The sequence below is a fragment of the Heliangelus exortis genome, chromosome 1 (assembly GCF_036169615.1).
Source record: "Heliangelus exortis chromosome 1, bHelExo1.hap1, whole genome shotgun sequence".
NCBI lineage: Eukaryota > Metazoa > Chordata > Aves > Apodiformes > Trochilidae > Heliangelus > Heliangelus exortis.
Window position 1 is genome coordinate 81,426,528 of NC_092422.1, and position 20,541 is coordinate 81,447,068.

At 36.2% G+C, this 20,541-nt stretch overlaps 1 protein-coding gene across 18 annotated transcripts in view; it reads right to left on the reverse strand.

The window, feature by feature from the left end:
* DMD (dystrophin) overlaps positions 1-20,541 on the reverse strand; it is a 1,120,784-nt gene that overhangs the window by 272,551 nt on the left and 827,692 nt on the right. For all 18 annotated transcript variants that reach the window (XM_071750505.1, XM_071750583.1, XM_071750574.1 and 15 more), the window contains one exon: positions 5,982-6,099. In XM_071750505.1, the coding sequence (XP_071606606.1) occupies positions 5,982-6,099 (118 nt within the window). The remainder of the gene's footprint in view (positions 1-5,981; positions 6,100-20,541) is intronic.

Genomic DNA, 20,541 nt, shown 5'->3' on the forward strand with positions numbered 1-20,541 from the left:
AAGGAAAGCTATTACTCAGGTTCTTGAGACGTTCTTGAAATATGTGGAATCCAGAGAATACCAGGGTTTATTCAGTAATGCAGCCCAAAAATATCATCAAGCTAGCCGGGCAAACAGTATACAAATGAAGTTTTCTCCTCCACGTTTTCTTTTACAGAGTTGGTAACTAGGAGTTTTACTACCAGTGACAAATTCCACATTGTACAAACATCATTTTTCAAACAGTAAACTCTTTATTCGTAGCCAACTAGCTCTAAGAGAAAACCACATGGATCGCAGTACAAAGAGGGTGGCTATTTTATTAAGTTGTCGAGGACAACAATATAGCTGTAATTCACTGTGGACTTTCCATACATTTTGTTGTGAAAGTGATGACAAGTTGATGATTTTGCCATAAAACTGTCAAATACAGCAAACCATTCAATAAAGGCATTTTTATGGAGTGGCACAGAGACACCCAGGCTTTTTCCAGATTAATTCAAGTGCAGTTCGTCTAACAACCAATTATAGCATATAGCTTTTTTTTTTTTTTTTTTTTTTTTTTTAATAAAAGCAAAACCAAAACAATCAAAAAAACCCTAACCAAAACAAAAGAAAACAAATACAAAAACCCAAAACAAAACTCAAGACTAAAACCAAACCGAAACCTAAGCACTTTCCTGAAGCTATCCTCTATATATTCATACCTTTATGGACCTAGTTTAAAAAAAATCTCAAAAAGGAATAATTTGATTCAAATGCTTAATTCTTAATCAAAATAGTGTTCATTAAAATGCTTGTATTTATTGTTATTATTTATGTGTTTTATGTAATAGAACTTAATTAACCTCTGAAGTGATATTTTGAGAGTCCACTACATTTCATACAATTGCTAAAGAAAAATGTGTGCTACTTTGGCTTCTTACAACCTCAAAAGGGAGATTCTCCAGTCAGCCAGAGATTATTTCTTCACAGAGTTCTATAAATATTCATTCTCATACTTCCTCTATCACTTACACAGCCAGACGCCACATAAAAAAATAATTGGGATGTAAATTAATAGCAAAGTAAAACCAGAAAGATCTTATTCACTGTTTTCTTTTGCATGTGTGAGAACACAGCAGTAGTAAGGCCTGCTGTTTAAAGTTTCTTACATTTCCAAGATCTAACATAGCCTTTGTAATTACTTCTGTATTTCTAATTCTACAACTGTAAATCTGGTTTTATTATCTCTCAGTATATTTCTTTATTGACTTTTTACAAGGTTTATGTATTCTCTACATAGGAACTGACAGAAAATTAAAGGGATTTTCTAGGTTTAATTACTTTATTATATTCCAAGTTGCTTATAAACTCATTCAATCTAAAGAAGCAACTTTCTCATCTGCAGTAAAGCAAAGTGTTTTGGAGCTGTGATGCGTCATGTAGTGAAAAAACTTTATTATACAGCAGATGGTTCTGTTAGAATAGAATGTTTTAGCAAGGGTATTAAAGGAGCAGTGAGGTATCTTGCTTTTCCCTAGAACTTTTTCTCAAGACTAAATTTAATTATTATTCTTAAGTATTCTCTCATGTAGGAGTTGTAAACAAACCATGGTTTACTAAAACAGAGATTTGAATCTAACATCATGTAAACATAATGCAAACTGTGCTTTCTTGAGACAGCTATTTTTACATAGTATAGCTCCTGTAAATTCATACAGATAATGAAATAAAGGTAGAAAAAATGGGCTTAAAGGAAATAATTCAATTGTCCGAGCTTAATTTTACTTTCTGATTTTATTTCCCAAAGAAAGACTAGGCAATAATATGACAATGCTTTTGAAAAATAATCGCATGATCATGGACTTATCTGCAATTCTTCATACAGATTCCCTAACAAATGTTTTTTGTTTGATTTTGTATGAAATGTTTAGCTTATTTGTCTTTATAAATAGTTTAAAAAGGCAAGAGTGATTTCTAAATGTAATTCAATGTTAGACTCTAACAAGCATAGAATCATAGAATCGGCTTGGTTGGAAGGGACCTCTGAGATCATCAAGTCCAACCCTTAATCCACTACTGCTGTGGTTACCAGACCATGGCACTGAGTGCCACATCCAGTCTCTTCTTAAAAACCTCCAGGGACGGAGAATCCACCACTTCCCGGGGCAGCCCATTCCAATGTCTGATCACCCTCTCCATAAAGAATTTCTTCCTAATATCCAACCTAAACCTCCCCCGGCACAACCTGAGACCGTGCCCTCTTGTCTTGCTGAGGGTTGCCTGGGAAAAGAGACCAACCCCCCCCTGGCTACCCCCTCCTTTCAGGGAGTTGTAGAGAGTGATGAGGTCTCCCCTGAGCCTCCTCTTCTCCAGGCTGAACAGCCCCAGCTCCCTCAGCCTCTCCTCATAGGATCTGTGCTCGAGTCCCTTCACCAGCCTGGTTGCCCTCCTTTGGACCTGCTCCAGCACCTCAATCTCCTTCCTGAACTGAGGGGCCCAGAACTGGACACAGTACTCTAGGTGTGGCCTCACCAGCGCTGAGTACAGGGGCAGAATCCCTTCCCTGGACCTGCTGGCCACACTGTTCCTGATACAGGCCAGGATGCCATTGGCCTACTTGGCCACCTGGGCACACTGTTACCAAGGTTAGCAGAGAAACCAGAACCTTCAGGGTTTTAATTCCAGTTGATAGCATGCTGGCCCATCCTCTGACCAATAAAGCAGCTCCTCCAACCACTCCTGGAAATCACTGGGGACTTGGGGTCTAATCCCATTTCCCAGCCTCTCAAGTGCACCCCAGGAGCATAGTCCTGTAACATGTACCTAGGGCTGTGTGACACCCTGGGAAACCACTAGCACCCTTCCCTGGTGCATGTGAAGATAACAAGGAGCCACCACCCAGATGGGTCAGGCTCTTCCCTGCAAATACACCCCCCCTGCCACCTCCCTCAAAGTGTCATGGGCCTGTGTCTACACTTTGGCATGGTGAGTTTGGTTTGCTTTTTGACTGTGAGATAGTTCTATGTCGTCAGCCTTTTAGGTGAAACTCAGATTTATATACTGTAATATTTATGTTTCAAGAGATCTGCACCTTTTTATGTGCATAGTCTGGGGGAAGGGGATATATTACATAGTTTTGATTTCACCTTTTAATGTCATTTAAGACCACTTTTACTTCTCGAAGTGTATGATCCTGGGCTGAAGCACTGGAATAGGTAGAGCACTGGGTATAGTCATGCTTATCAGCTGCGTGAGAGACCAGTACAGCATGGCCCTGCACTCACTTTCCTTCATGATGAGATCCTCTGCACTTGGCTGTCACACCTGATGCTGTGACACTACAGAAGGCTGAATACGAGTGAAAGTGCTACGCAGCTGCTGCAGAGAAGCACGAGTGGCACGGTGCTGATGCTCAGGTCATGAAACTGGATAGAATTGAATCTGTACTCATAAGTGCTAAGACATAACCATGGTAACCTATTTGTATCTATGAAGAGGTAAAAAGCTTCAGAAAATAGGGAACAGTCTGCAGGTGAGGTAATCAGAGAGGACCTGCAGCAGGATTCTGGTGCAATCTCCCAGCAGAATGAAGGGGCTGCTCTCTAGATTGTGGGGAACTTTAGCAAGTGGAACAGGTTCTCTGGTCCAGGGTTCAGCTCTGGCTTCAAGCAAGATTCCTAGAGATGGACTTGGGGACTACATCCTGGGTGCGAATAGGCTGGGCTCAGTACTGGACTGCAAGGCCAAACAGCTGCACTACATGGGAGCACTGTACAGAGCAGCAGACACAGTTAGAGAACAACTTCCCCCCCAGCTCTGTCTGAGGATGACTAGAGTCTTCCCATGATCAGGACACCTGTGAGGGGATAAGGGGGATGAGCTACCTCCATGGCAGTTCCAGTAAGCAAATGGATACTGTCTATACAGGTATTTAGCAAGCCTGATTCAAACCAAACAAAGCTATCTCAATGTTCTTCATACAACATACAGCACGAAACAACATCATGCAATTTAAAAATGCATTAATTAATTCTTAAATTAATTAAAAATTAATTAAATTAATTAAAAATTAATATTTTTGTTTTAAAGTAATACTTTAGGCAACAGTATGACACATTTGGCATTTATTCAGGAAAACCTTGTGTCCCCCTATGAAGTCCTAGCATTTATTTTTCCTTTAGAAATACCATAATCTCCTAAAATTAAAAAGAAATACCTCTTGAATAGTGTTTAGCACTGCCTACATTATACAAACATAAACCAACTGAGCATGAGAAAACCTTCATTAATCTAGTTTGCTGCCTCTGAAGACTGTGTCAAAAATGGCCTTGATCCTACTTTATCTCCCTCCATAGCAGAAACACAAACCCTGTATACTTCTGACAAATTTTTTGCTTACATGAATATTTTTATTAGCAACAATAGGGTAACATTAGAAGATGCTATACTACGCAGCATACACCTGAAAGAACACAAAGGGACGTAGCCTGTATTTGCTGTATCACAAATTGCACTTCTGTATTCAAAACATTGACAGTTTCAACATGGAAAATTAATTGCTAACTCACAACAAAATGAATCTTGTATACTTTAAGTTCCAAACCAACTAACCATTTTAGGCATTCTTATAGATAAAACTAAGAAAGCATGTAAATTATATTCATCAAACTGCTGACCACAGATGCAAGCTTTAATATAGCTGTGTTACCACATATTCATTCATGATTTTCCATCTGATAGCTTGCTTTCTTTCTTTTGCTGTATGAGAAAGAAGCATTTAATCCATCTCAGAAGACAATTTCACTTGAAATGAAGTGCAGTTTTCCACCAGAACAAAATTTAGTCATGCATAAAATTCACATGACAGCATAAAGGAATTATGGTTGCATTTTTGTGTTGCATTTACTGTTCTCATGTACAAAAGATTTATCTCAGAACTGAAAATTAAAACATACTAGAAAATACCAATAGGAGTGCTAAATATGTTGGCTATGAATATGCACCCTAAAGTTAAGGTACATGCACATACTTCATCTGAATTCAACTGAGTATTTGAATCTAAAATTAATTGGGATGTCAAACAGGAACAGGTTCTTATGTAACAGGTAAGTGCTATTCATTTCTTCTCAATTTTAAATAGAAAAAAATAGCTTCTTTCTTTCTCAGTAATATGATTCAAGGCCAGGAAGACAATAGCAGTTGAACGATGTTATCTCAGATAGGATATAGTATAAACAGTTTCAGGGAGCAAACTCTGGTCTCCAGACCAAGATGCTCAGAACAGTTCACATCCCCCTAAAGTGAATTGGCTGTGCCCACACACAAAGCATTTGGCCTGAGTCTTCTCTAAGGGGATCCCTAGAACCATAAGAAATTAATTTTTTTGTAGTTTTTAAGTTCACAAAATTGAAGATATATAACAATCCATCACAGAGGGATATTTTTAGGGCATGACCTTGAGCGTGTTTCATCCTTTATCAAAGGGGCTTAGGACATGCAAGCCTCCAGGAGTGACAACACTACGTGTTCTACAGACTACTAAAACTTCATCTACTAAATTTTCTACCTTAGACAAAGTAAGTTTGCTAGAACTAGAAAGACATAGAACTTCATCAGATTTCTGCATCAGCTCATGGGAGATAATGAGATAATGAGGCTCCAGACCCCCTACTATGGGGGATAGTATTGAAAGCTTCTCACAAGCCTATGGCTATCCTCTGTGAATTCTTTCTTTCTTTTTCCTCCTTGTATATATGCATTCGTTATCTATAGTGATCACACTGTATTTTCTGCATTGATCATCCACTATGAACACAAGTAATATGAAACTGAGGTGAAAAGTATGAAATATATAATCACTGCATTTTTTTCTATAAACAGTTTGAACAATCTGTGTGGGAACTGTCTTCTGATTCAATTCTCATCATGCAAAAAGTGCCTGGAAAATGCCTTGCTTATTAATTATTACATTTCCCATATTGACTGAAACCTCATATGACAGCAAAATCAGCACTTACTGCGGTCAGTAATGATTGTTCTGGCCTCTTGATTGCTTGTCTTGTTTTTTAGATTTTGTGCTGCAGTTACTAGTTCATCCAGTTGGGGACGTCTTTGCTCCAGATCCTGTAGTATTGCCTAGTTGCACACAAATACAAAGATAAAACAAAGATAAAACAAAGATAAAACAAAGATAAAACAAAGAGAAAAAAAGCATGTAGAACTGTTGAGAAGACGATATATCGGGATCTGTTTTTTTGGTGCCAGCTTGATATAAAGCAGATCGATCCTTTGCTGTTTCAAATAGTATGAAGAAGTTGGTGTAGACCTTCCAAACGTTGTTATTCTTAACATAAAAATACCAGGTATAGCCTGTAATAATAGTTTGTAAAGAATCTGTAAAAAAAAATATAAAATGACAATATTTCTTCATTTTTTAACCCATCAAAATATGCAAAGGTAAGCTACTTTCCTCTATGAAGCTATAGGATACTATTCCTCTATATTCTAGATTTTACAGTGTATTTTAGAAGATTCAGGGGTTTCCATTCTTACCAGAGAAGGCAGAATTTTCCTAGTAAGTCATGAAGTATAATTAATAATATTTGATTATTTTAAAGCTGTTTATTTATTACCTATAGGTTTAAAATTACTGTAAGACTCTTAATGTTCCTTTTTCTGTTCTGGCACCTTACTTAGCAAAGAAGTATTTTAAATTCATAAATTTAAAATTTATATGTTAGGCAAACAGATGCATGAAGTCCAAGAAATTTGACTAGAGAGTAGGAAGAAAATCTAGAGTTTATTACATAGAAAAAGATGGGCTTCAGAATAATAAATTGTGGGTTTTGGGAGGTTACAAGAACTAAAATACAATAGGTTTAGATGTAATGAAAATGAGAACTTGAGAAAAACAAGAAATATAAGATTTTTCCATATATTACTTTAACTTATTTTGAAGGATTAGGGAAGAGCAAACAAAGAGTCAGTTCCATGATTTCCCAGATAAGAAGCATCCAAGCATGTATTTAAAAGACATTGACCAAATCTAGCAACTTTAGGTATCTATCACATAACGTCACAAAAAGATGCTTGTTGGATTTTGTCTTAGGAGCTGTAATTAGAAATATCTATTAACAAATTAAGTTAATTCCAAATTACATTTTTCTACCAAGAATTTTAAGTTACCAGAACATAGCAGTATGTTGTTGGACAGCCAGCAGGTACAGAACATCAGCTATCAAGCTGACAACAAAGATCAGCAGCAGATTTTTATTTTTCAGGCTTTTTATGAGGACACTAGTCAGATAATCTGTGAGCAGGTTCACCTGACTACTGAATATGTACGTTGAGAATTTTATTGTCATAAAACCCTTCCAGTAGTTTATTGTCTTATGAGTACCCCTCCTCCCTTAAAATTATTTTATTCTAAATAATCCTCCTTTATTTCAACAAGCTGATAGTCACTGGCTTCACTGGATGGAAAAGATTTGCACAGTTTGATCGTAAATTTGGTCCAACCTGAGATGACAGATATAATTTCACCAAGTTGAAGGTGCTAGTATAGTTGATAGTATAGATACTATCTAGATAGATGGATATCTTATGTATAGACAGATAGTATAGTTGAAGGCCTAGTATAATTTTATGTTCAACAAGATTAACAAAAGTGCATGAAAATATCATTTCCAGTAACTACAGGATGTACCAACATAACCAAGCTCAAAACTCTGCAGAGATTAAATTTTTTCAGTTACAAACTCTTTAGAAAAGAAAGGTACTTTTCAAAATAAACATCTGGCTACATATGGTAAAAGTCTTGTCTTTAATTTCTGTGTCAGAAGTTCTTAAAAAAATCAATTGTAACTGGCTTTCTAAACTAATAGACAAAAGTTTGGATGGTATATTTTGTCTTCTGTACTCATTAGACTGTAAACAAAGACAGGCAGTTAAAGCAGAAGACTGGATAATTAAGGGAAGAACACATTTCTCATTAGAAGTCTCTCCTTAGTGAAAGCACTCAAGAAAAAGGAATAAAATCTATTGATGCAGTTGCTACCTCTAGATATCTATATGTCTTCAAAACTACATTTTCTAGGAAGACAAGCTAATGAGTGACATGAATTTCACAATAGAAAAAGCAGTCCCAATGCAGCCCAACAACATCTGCATTATACATATTGCCAAAATGGACTGTGGAGAAGGAACATTAAAATATGTACAAAATGCTCAGAAAATTGTCTGGTCTCCAAAATAATACTTACTTTCCTCTCTCCTTCCCCTACCTCGAATCTGTTTAGAAGAAAAAAAGCAAATTAAGTGATTCTAAGGCCTTAAAAAAACACTGATTCTAAACCATTCCCTGAAGTTTCCTGAATATAGTTTTGATATTCACTATTTGATATAGTGAATAGGAGAATGATTTATCCAGCCTGAGTCTTCAACCAGACATCAAATGCTATGTTTGTACCATAGAAGAAAGTTTCTGCTGCATGAAATCCAGTCAGAAACAAAGCCATACTTTGTCAGAAACAAAGCCATACAGGACTGCTCAGTAAAGATTTGCCAAAATGAGAGAATGAAAGTGACATATGCCTCAGTGCTGTAAACAATCATTTACCCACAAGACCCATCAGCAGTTCCTGAACTGGGCACTTAGGAAACCTAGAAATGCCTCTTTGAAGTGAGTCTTTCTAGCTCTGCTGTTTCCTCAGGGAGACAAGAATCTTGTCCCTGTATGGAAGGTGAGGACATATTTCCCTCTGCCATTTAATGTGAACAAAATTACTTTCTGCCTAATGTACGAAAGTGTATTTTCAAAAGGTCAAGAAGGACATCTTGTAACCCTTAGACTATAAAGGGTTATGAAGATTCTTGGACCTGTCAGGAGCCAATACTAGGACAGATAGTTTTTTCCTGATCTTAGAAAGGTAAGCACAGAGATGAAAAAAAAGTTCTCCAAGTAATATATTCTTTCTTTGATTTAATACAGTGTCTGAGAAGGTTACCCAAGTGATTTTCTATTTCATCTGGCAAAACTGTATGATTTAAAATTTTTCTAAAGTTGTTACAATGTTTATTTGTGTAATTTTACCAGTGGATATAATCTTAAAGACTTAGTAATTATGTAATTCACATGGCACCTACATTGCCCATACACATACAAAACTTGACAGAAACTTGGATAAAAATAACTTCTAAAATTCACTACCCCTGAGCCATCTTGTAATTCTGTAGTATTAAAGCAAACAGCAACACTTGAGCTCCACATGAACTATTATTAAATTCAAGAAAATACAATATGACTTGATAATTTAATCAAACAAACTGATTTTGTGGATAATAAAAATACAACTGATTATGCTAGAAAGGTAAGCCCTTTGAAGAACACAAAATAAGACTGCTAAATATGATTTTGGGGGAAAAAAATGAATAAAGATTTAGCTGAAATTATCTTGAGCAAACAAACAAACCAAAACATACATCAACATTAGAAGCAAGTCATATATAGACAAACTTTTACTAATTCAACCAAATACTTGATGTTGTATACTGGATCCTCAACAGAAAATTAAGTAGAAACTATTAGCATTTGTTACAACAGCCATGGGAAGAAAAAAGTTGTTCAGAGTGGCACCCTTGTCAAAGCACAACAGACCAGATGTCTCTGATCCAGAATATCAGCACTCTGAAACAAATGTGCTATGCACAAATAGCTAATACAGAAATAAATGTCACTAAGAAATTATTTTCAAAATAAACTAAACAAATCTATCTAGTCCCTCTTAAGCCACCGAAAGCACAGGTACACAGGCTTAGAGAGCCAGCCACAGTAAAAGGATTTATTTTTTTAAGAAACATTTGTGAACTTGTTCAAATAATTTTCCTTTACTCTCATTTACCTAGTGCTCTGTAAAGGTATTCTGTAAAACATTATAGACCACCTTTTATTCAAGAAATATGTGTTTAATATGAAATGTATTTCAACATAAGCATGTCAACAGTGAAGAAGGAAAGTTGATATCTATGATTGTACAAATAAATACTGAAACCTTGAAAGAGCTGTTCTTTCTCTTCCATAGATCTACGACTGCAAGTGTAATATAGTTTGGTGACAGTACAGTAATGGAAAGACTAGATTCAGTCATCAAACCTGCCTGCAGTTTGCTAGAAAGTGATGCTATTCCCTTTTAACAGTCTTTCCACATTTCTGGACAGCAGCTGCTCAAAAGAAAAATCCAATTTTCAGGTTCCTAACTTTTATGATTTCTTTACACAAAATGGTGGTTGAGATATGGAACAAATTGTTTAAGTCAGCAACTGAAAAAACTTGTATGAAAACTGCTAAAAAAATAAACTGAAAACCTGAAACAGGTGAAGTGTGACAAATTCTTGGTAGGACTTCAAGGTTTTAGACTGTGAATTAAAATATTCTCTAGCCTTATAATATCCAGCATGCTGCAGCCAGCATATTTGTCACTCTGGCCATGTATTTAGTAGTTTATATAAATAATAGGATCTTTAAAAACTATCCAGTAGTTTTTATTTTTCTCCCCCCCCCCTCCAGCTTTATGGCAAGCATTATTAATCTGGAATACTTGAATTCCATGGTGGTACCAAGTCTTAAGCATATAAATAATAATTTACCAGGTACTGATTATGGGTGTTTATTTTTGTATCAGAAGCAATTTTTCCCACACTGAAGCCAGGATTTTTCATCTTCCACTGCTTCAAACATAGAAATGAGAGTTACGTTTGCTGTTCTGCAGTATTATGTATAACTGTGTCTCGGTCTCTATGCTTCTTTAAAAAGCTCTGGTATCTACTACATAATTGCTACACTCTTAGGTTGAAAAAAGTCTCTGAAAACAAAGTTAAAATTCCATTGAAAAGGAAAGCTTGTTGGGTAAAGTAGACCTCACAATTCACAATTCTCATCATAGTATTTTACTGAGGAGATTTTACTTAGGAGTCTTCTGCAGTGGTAATGACTAACACGTCTTCATAATTTTTCAGTGCATTTACATGCTACCAGTCAAATATAATTTTCTATTTATTACTGTTAGGTATGAACACTAGAAGTGTGATCTTAAAAATGATCCTTCGTCAAAAAGGAGATTTAGAGAAGACCTTTCATCTACGAGCAAACTGGAAGCATTTTGTTATATGTATATATATCAGCAAGCTATGGCTGAGGAATAAAACTTCCAAACTGTTTGGGATGGTTTGTTTTGGCCCACTCCCAACCCTGTTTAATGAAATAAACCACTGGAGTACAAGCATAGAATTGAATGATTAATATGGGAATGCAAGAGAAAATAGGTTCTTTTTATGAACCTATTTAGTCCACCAAACTCAACATTATATTCTTAGAAAAAGCATAATTCTGTTAATAGCTTCCTCATTTTTGGACAAACTTTAAACTTAAAATTTAAACAAAAAATTAAGCAATTAGTTCCTGAGCAAAATGTATAGCCATGACAACTTTTGCTTAGAACAACCAAGTTTCTTATGGCTCATTGGTTCTCTAAATATAAGATGTTATATACACACCTAGAGAGAAAGCTTTGGAAAAAAGCTTGCTAACAATTTCAGAAAATGCAGATACACAACACCTACAATTCATCTGCATAATAAAATTGGCTTTGTTAAGTTATTCCTCCCAAGCACAATTTGAATTTGTTTTCTTGTCTCTAACCAAGAAGGGAACATGAGAGAAAATTATCATTTACATACTTTCTACATTTAAACATAAATTTATGAAATAATATAAGCAATATAACACAACCCACTTTGGTTGGTTGTTTGGTTCTTTTTTTTCAAAAAAACAACTTTTGTTTTGGCTATTAGCTATTTTAATTTTCCCTTCCATAGTATGTATGGTTTTAGGAAATTAAGAACATCTGGAGTTACTCTTCAGCAGTGTTGCTAGCTGATTGGTACCTGTCAGCAAAATCAAAACATTAACAGACTGGACATTATTATTTGATTTTGCCTGACTGATTTATTCATCTTAAGTTTTTTTATAAGCACATATTTTTATGCCCACATAAGGCCCACTCAAGAACTGCTTAAATAGCTCTCACCACTGTCTTAGTGACTATATCAGCTCCACCAATGATATTGTGGGAAAGCCACCAGTGACAGCTTATCAGGTGTCTCTCTAGCTGCCTGAAAAAGCATCACAAAACTTATTGTATGCTTTTTGTGACAGTCACTCAACAAGTTATGTTGGTGGCATAGCAAATGTCTGAGTCCTGTTCCTTTCCAACTTCTGGTTTATATTAGAATCATGAGAGTGAAAAGTGAAACATAGTGCTGATGAACACGAATAAAACCAAGTAGAATGGGGAATACTTAATTTGAATCTCCAAGCTTTGACTACCAATGTAAGGTGATGGTGATGGCTAGAGCTGGGATAATTCCCACCTTTTCTCTTCTGTCCCTGCTCCCTGTTTGTAGAAAAGAATTTTGGAAGCAGGTATTTCAAGGTCCCGAAGGAACTGAACTATAGAAGAGACAAAAAGCTTAAAAATTGGGTGGGAAGATGCTTAAAAATCAGCAAGGAAAAGAACATGCAGCATGGATCAGTCACAAGTAAAGTACAAAAATGAGATTTCCTGAGAGGGTAGAAGTCAGGCAAGGCCTGCTGAGATGTATTTTTTACCATTGCCATAGACCACTAAACTGGGACACTAGAAAAAAATAGCATACACATAGGTTGCAAGACAAAGATGGGCATTGGTCTCTTCTTCCAAGTAACAAGCAATAAACCAAGAGGAAAAAATGTCAAATTGTGCCAGGAAAAATTTAGTTTGGATATTAGAAAAAATTTCTTCACTGAAAGGGTTGTCCAGCACTGAAATAGGCTGCCCAGGGAAGTGGTGAAACCACTACCCCTGGAGATACTGAGAAGACATGTAAATGTGCTGCTTAGGGACGTGGCTTAGTGGTAGACTTGGAAGTTAGGTTTGCTGTTGGACTTGATCTTAAGGGTTGTTTTCCAATCCAAAAGATCTTATGTCCTTTCAGGAAGCCACACTAAATAACTTAAGGGATAGGAGCCAGTGGTAGGAGCTACAGAGCTTCCCCAGTTTCTGTGTTTGCTGGGAGAAACAAAGTCTCTTCACACACAGCTACCTTTTGTGAAATGTGAATTTGCAAAAGTTACTACTTCATTTATCCTATACAATTATTGGTTTTCAGATGAAGGATTTTTCCACTACACTTACAAGTGTGCATAAATTAGAAAACTGAAAATAGCTGTTCTGCTCTGTTATGTTTCTCAAAGTTGAAGTTTTAGTCCTTTTCTTTACCCTGTGTTTTGGGTGATGGTGACAGTGAACTCTTTTTACCCGAGACTGATCCAATGAAAAATGAACTCTTCAATGGACTTCAAAAGCAAAACATTGCATAAACCAATTTTGGGTAGACATAATATTATATTATCAATATAAGCAAAATAAACTTGAATCTTATATTTTTAGCTGCATTTTTTGTTGGTGGATTTTTGTTTGTTTGTTTTTGGTTTTAATAATAACTAAGATATTTTTGTGGGGAAAGAAAGCTAAAAGGCTGACTAATGATTGTCCACAAATTATCCAGTTTTATAGGGAAAAAATTATCCTGGACCAATTTTATGCTCTGAAAAAACAACGCAGAATTACTTCCCCAGTTTTTGCTAGAGCCTCTCAAATATTTGATTACTTTTAACCAGAAGTTTTCTCCAACAATAGAAGTGAATGACAATTAAGAATAAAATAGATTGGCACATCATCATTTGTTATACAAGGTTTTCTTTAGTATCTTATGACACTAGATATTTTTCTCAAGAATAAGATAAAATATAGAAAGATGATTTAATCTGGTTTGGGTTTTCTTTCAAAAAAGAAAACAAAAGCTGCTATTACAATTGTTTCTTACAGTAAACTTAATATTTAGATCCTGAGAGACAAGGAGGGAGGAGTGGTTTTTATTTACCATGACTGAGAAAAAATGTTAGAATAACTTCAGCCCAGATCTAGTAACTAGGATCCTTATTCATACTCATATCTCATCATCGTTCTGAAAGCTGAGAACCATACAAACTAACAAGCCTTGTTTTGGTACCTTAACCTTTCTGATATACACATAAAGGTTTTACTCCTAGAGCAATACTTCTGCCTTTAGTTTTTTGTTTTCTTTTTTGTTGCTTTTTTTTTCTGTGTTTGTTTTACTTCTGTGTTTTATTGCTATGTACTTAATTAAGGCCAACATTAACACAGAAGGTAAAGGTAGAAATCTGAAGAAATCTGATGTTCATATTTCATTAACAGTAAAGGAAGGAAATGTATAATCTGGACAAAGCAAGTCCAGGAAAAACATTTCATTTAAAAAACTGTGGACATTATGGAGGCAAAACAGTGGCGTACTGTAAAATTGGATTATTAGGAGTTTGGACTGAGCAAGACTTACCTTTACAACTAATTTTGAAGAGGAAATATCAGACTCTCAAATGCCAGCAGGAGTCAGTAAATTACTAACACCATCTTGTCTCAGTAGACATCAGTCCTTTGCTAATACCATATTTAGCACTCAAAAATAATTTGCCTTCCAAGATATAAGAAGCTCTGGGGTAGGTGGAGAAACAGACGTAGGTGCTGCGCAATTGAGTATCACTACACGTAGCTAAAACTGGAGCTGTAGTTGAGTTAGGCCCCTCAGGTATTCTGCTGTGTGAAAAGCAGGCGGGGAGTAGATGCCTCAGAGGAGAACTCAACCATTCATGGGCTGCATGGAAACGTGCCTAGCCACTGCATGACTAGCAAAATTACACAGACACACAAGTCTCGTTGCAGGTGATGGGTGTCCTTGTGACAAGAACCAGGTCCTTGCTTTCTCTTTCCTGTCCTAAGACACCTCACCTCTTCTCTAAGCCATGGTGCCAATTCAGCAGAACAGGCCCAAACTTAGCACCATCCGCAACAGCCTGATATGAGGGACATTTCTGGAATATTGGAGATAAGAAAAAACCTGGAAAAAGACAACTCACTGACTGGACTGGTGTCTCATCCACATATACACACACCCTTTCAATATGCTGATGGAGAACACCTGGCAGATTAAAGCACATTGTCATGGCAGGCAGGTGAAGGAGTGCTTACTCCTTACTAAAGGAGGATGGGCACCAGATATTAAATTTCTGCTGGAGAGTTTGGAAAGCTTCTATTAACTTGCAAAAGCCAAATGAAGAACAGCAAACAGCCCTTTTGAAAAGCTAAGCACCAAGAGCTGGGCAGGAGCGTCAAGGCTGGGAGACAGGTACCTCTACCTCCCAGCAAATTAAGGCTCATTTTAGACCTTTCTGTCATTTGAAAGTGCCTCCTTTTGGTCAATACAGCTTGTTGTCTGCAGAACATAAATCAGCTCATCCTGAGGGCCACTAAAGACAGTTTTCTGATAATACAGTAATTAATTATTGAAACAATAATGTTAAAAAGATATATTGACTGGAAATTGAAGACATCAAAGTTCAAACAGGAAAAATATAAATTCTTAGTATTGAGTCCATTTTAAAATTAGAGCAGATAACTAAAAATGTAAGAGATTTTTAATTAACAGAATTGCATAAAGTAAGACAAGAGTATTAGTTTTGTTAATATATAGTCAGACATAATTTTGAAGAGCAAGAAGAGAAATCCCTACATAAAATCCCATGGATTATGGCTTCATAAATACTATATGATCACACCAGTTCTTTCTGACCTTCAAATCTATGAATCTACGAGAAATCAAGAAGACATTTTTAATTGAATTTCAATTCATTTACATTACCACCTCATCTAAGAGGAATTTTCAACACCTGTTTCCTCAAATCAGTGTAAGTCCTTGGTTCCCCCTACCTCACACAAATATAAGGTAATTTAAATATGTTTAATCATTTTATGACTGAGAGCAGTGTTTAAGCTTAAAGTTAAGCGTAAAACTGGAGCTATTTCTTGTTCAGACAAGGGTAGCTCTTACTATGAACAGTTAACGTATTTCATCTGTACCCATTGCTGCAGGCAGAAGGTGCAGACAGTGATTAGCAGCTTGCAGAGGAGCTACACAATTCTACTTCAGTGGAAGGAAAATTAGCATTTCTCCTTTTCAGAAAATACAGCTTTATTACCTGAATGACAGTTTCAGAAATATACATGATGTAAATAGAAAAGGAAGAATAACTATTAAAGTTGAATGACACAACTATAATAAAAGCAGGAACTAATAATTTGCTTTATACGTGTATTTTCTGTATATACACACAAGGCTATATTGATATAGATACTGATTTTTCAGTGTGCCTTTGCAGTAACACAGATGGGACAAAAGGAAAATAAATTTCAAAATTATTTTTCTTTCTCTGATTTCTGTTCTGTAACTGAAGAATAACCAAGACCTGAAGGACTATCACCTTGAACATCACGGTCTGGTCAAAACAGAGGAAGAATATTTCTTGAGATACTACTACAACCCACTTAAGAATACAATAAATGTTCGTGGTAAAATGACAATAACCTTAGAATAAACTTCACTATTAAAAGCCAAAATCAAAATACCCTTCTCTATACTATCTCTGTAAAATAGTTATGAAATAATGACATTTCTCCACAGATTATATTTTCTATGCATTGTAAAATATTGTTTTGTTGTTATAATCCTCTTGCTTTAGAGAAACAGAACTTGGTTTTTAGCCAACTTCTTTTTTTCTTGGGACAAAAGTATGAAAACAGGTGCAAAACTGTCTCTTCCAGTATATTTTTCTTTATGCTTAGTTCTTGTTATATTTCATCAAATATGAACATCATAGACAAAGTACTTCCACAGTTCCAGAAAGAGAGAAGCTGGTCTCCAGCCTCTGGCTAAGCTGTGCACATGTATTCACTCTCCCTTGTCCTACAAAAGATGGGCATTAGCTATATAACAAACTATAATATACATTGCTTTGCATTAAAAATGCTGACCATATTCAGATATTCACTACATGCAGCTCCATAACAGTGTCAGTCCTGGCTGAAAAATAACTCTGAAGATTGGATGAATGTATATCATCCATTTTTATAGTGCTGTTTTTCAAGATGAGAGGTCTTTTTTTTTTTTTTTTTTTTTTTTTTAAATTCGCAGACCACTAAACCCAAGGGCTTGTGGCACTGGTTGCTAACAACTCCAGAGTAAAAAATCTTCATCTTCATTAGTTAATTCAACTTGATTTTCAGCTTTTCACTGTTAACTTTTTCCATGCCAGTGAGGTATTTCTACATCTTACTAGCATTAACACAAAACTTGACATGAAGCACAATAGAGTCTACAAAATAATTTGGAATTATCATTCTGAAGTTCAACATACTTAAAAACTTGGCAGTATCTGATCTGATCTGCAATATTTCCACTTTTTGCTCAGTAAACTAGTAAGGTGCAAGAAAATGTCACACCATATAGAGGATGAGCTAAGGACTGACGCAGTCAGTTCTCCAGGGGCTGAAATCCCAAATTAACTGGACGGCTGTGAAGATGCATCTGGGCCCTGTCTCCCACTCTGCTCCCCCGCCCCTTACCATAACAAAGTCAGTTTAACTGAGAAGCCATATTGGGAGGTGGAAACAAGAGCTTCCAAATGTGTTATATTTTTAAAAATTAATGATTTGTATCCCCCTATGGAACAGAGAACATTGCTAGATTGTGACAAGCAGTTCTTCAAGAGCTAAATCCTGGATGGACTCCAAACTGAGGTCACTGTCTTTTTGCAAATTCCAGGCTGAAAAACTGGGAGGTATTTTACAGTCTATGCCACTGAAAAATGCATCTTTCTCTGTATTTCTTTTCTTTTTTGTCTTTCTGACTTCTCTCTTGAAAAATATGATATATACATAACAGATACATTTCTTTTCAGTGGCTTTTTCCTCCAGAAAAAAACCTTAATATTTATTTTTCTTAAGAGCCACATTTGAAGGCAAACAATTTTTTGTCAGTTATTAATTATATAAAAGTTATAAAACTGAGTTTAGGAAGCTACTATTTCTATTGCTTTTACTTTATCCCTGCAGAATAGCCTTCTAAATACCTTCATTCCAAACATTAGACACTTCAAACATGTAAATTGTAGCCATTTTCTGAGGGATTTGAGGAACTCTCTAGAAACATGGGCTGAGGATCATAAAAAGCAAGAACAAACAACTGTGCTAGGAAATAAAAGAGAAATATTACACATAAGACAGAACAGATGCCATTATCTTTTAGTCCTGATGAACCAGCTAAAAGCAACATCAGTTTATTTATCCATGACAGCATAATATATTCTGGTTAAAAACACAACTCTGAACCACTGACAAGTTTAGGAGCTATGTCTCAGCATGTCCTAATATTAGGAAACTATTAGCTGCTTTCTCAGAAAGGCTCACAAAGGCTCTGGAGGCAACTACTCAGTATTTGGTGCAGTGGTGGCACTGATGCCATTGTGCCTTGCCCATGCCCTTGCCCATGCCCTTCCTTTTGGTCTCAGCCTGTGCCTTGTGGCAGAAAGTTTGGAGAACGAAAGCAACAGAGAGACTGTTTTAAAAAAAAAGCAACAGAAGGAAGCTCGCAAAGGAAATGCAAAATGTCAGGGCTGCTTTACTGAAGATGGGTACATGAGGAATGGAGGATGACAGCTGTTGGTGTAGAGGTACCTAAAGTTACACATATGTCATTTTGATTTGTGTGGTGCTGAAAGAGAACATCAACGAGATACAAACCAATAGCAGTGGTGTAGGATATTAAGACTGTTGTTACAGGGAAGATGTGTGATCACTTTTTATATATTTTTTTTTAACAGATTGTTCAGAGTGGAATAACTGCTGTGATTTCAGTTTTAATTAGTTTATATTCCAGGTGCAGATTAGTGTGTAAATGATCTCATTTTGACTTCTCTTGGTATGACCTCTAGACTTCTTCAAAACAAAACAGGAAAAGAATTCACAAAACCCAAACATAGTTCTGAAAAACTGCCAATACCTTAGTCTGTTTGCCAAATTTTAGCTTCCTCTCAAACTTTAATTACTCACTGATGCACATGTGTAGGTATTAAGATATAACAAATAATTATAATTGAATCACCATGTATGCCAAGGTATTCTCTTAGGGTTTGGTGTTTTGTTATTTTCTAATGTCACTGTACATCAAAGGAAAGTGTTTCAAACTGTCTTCCACAGCATAAGAGACATTGCACATGGAAATCAGATCATAGGAATTATTGTATTGGAGGAGTTCCCTACCATAAACAAATAAAGTTACATGAGATATATTTTAAGAAGAGACTTCTCTACATTCACACAGTTGTACAGGGTTTATGGCTGAAGACATGCTCACTGAATTACCTCCAAACTGAAGCTCTGTCCACAGATTATCACTCAAACCCGAAACAGCCACAAAGCATGGTCATACTCATTACAGCAGCTGCCACAACAGCACTGACCCAGTAGCTTATCGTAAGGTTCCCAGATTCCAACACACCACAGCAAGCTGGACACACATTCCTTGGAAGAGGAAACAGTAGTCCCTGGCCAGCTGCAACCCCACTGCTTTCTTCCTACAAAAATCCTTAGCTGCAGCTGTATTATACCCACCAGATCACCTGTTTGAGAGAAGCAAAAGCTTCAGGCTGAGCACAAGCACGGGTGCATGCAAGTGTACAGAGGACAGGAACGCAGGAATGAGAGTTAATGGGGGCATGAGAGGGAGGGGGTGGAGGTATAGGAAAAGCAGTGATCCGCAAGAGAGTAGCTAAATTATACCTGAGCTGTGCACTCCAGAAAGGTACTAAATCCTCAATTACCTATGGATGATTTAACCCCAATTCTGGATTAAATACCACATGGGGCAGAGGCACTACAGCTGATATAGTAAAGACTATCATAGGAGAGACAGACTAACTAATGCACACAGAGCACTGTGTGTACTCAGTTGTGTAATTTCTGGGGCCAGCTCAGCAGTACAGCACCTTTCAGGAACAGCCTGAGTTAATGAGACCTGATGAGTCTCAACTGATTGAATGCAGAACCACTTACCTGTTCCTGCATCTGCTCCCCAGCTTTAGCTCATTTAAAACAACAGCAATGAGCCTATCTGTAATCAAGGCATCTCCACAATACTGCAGTTCTAATAGCATCTACGTATGCATGTGCATGAGAGAGAAAGAGGTCAAAGTATTTATTGTTGTATATTCCATATAAAAAAATATTTTTTACTGTGGTTCCTCACTCCATCTTCTAACAGAAAAAAATACAAATAATGTGTCTCTAAAATGTTTATATGTATACAGACAAGCTCACAGACATAGATATACAGGTAATAATATGAAGCAGTAGACACTGTTTGTATAAGAAATACAATCCATCAGAGAGAACCTAAGTAGCTTTTTGAACTATTACCCACAGAGTTTGTTATCCCCATTATGGTAAAGAAAAATTTCAAACCTGTTGCTCATTTCTCTTCTGCAATGTAATACAAGATGGAGATTATTTATCCAGACATGAAAAAAAAAAAAAAATTAATCTTATTTTTCACAAATTGAATAAAAGTCAGTGA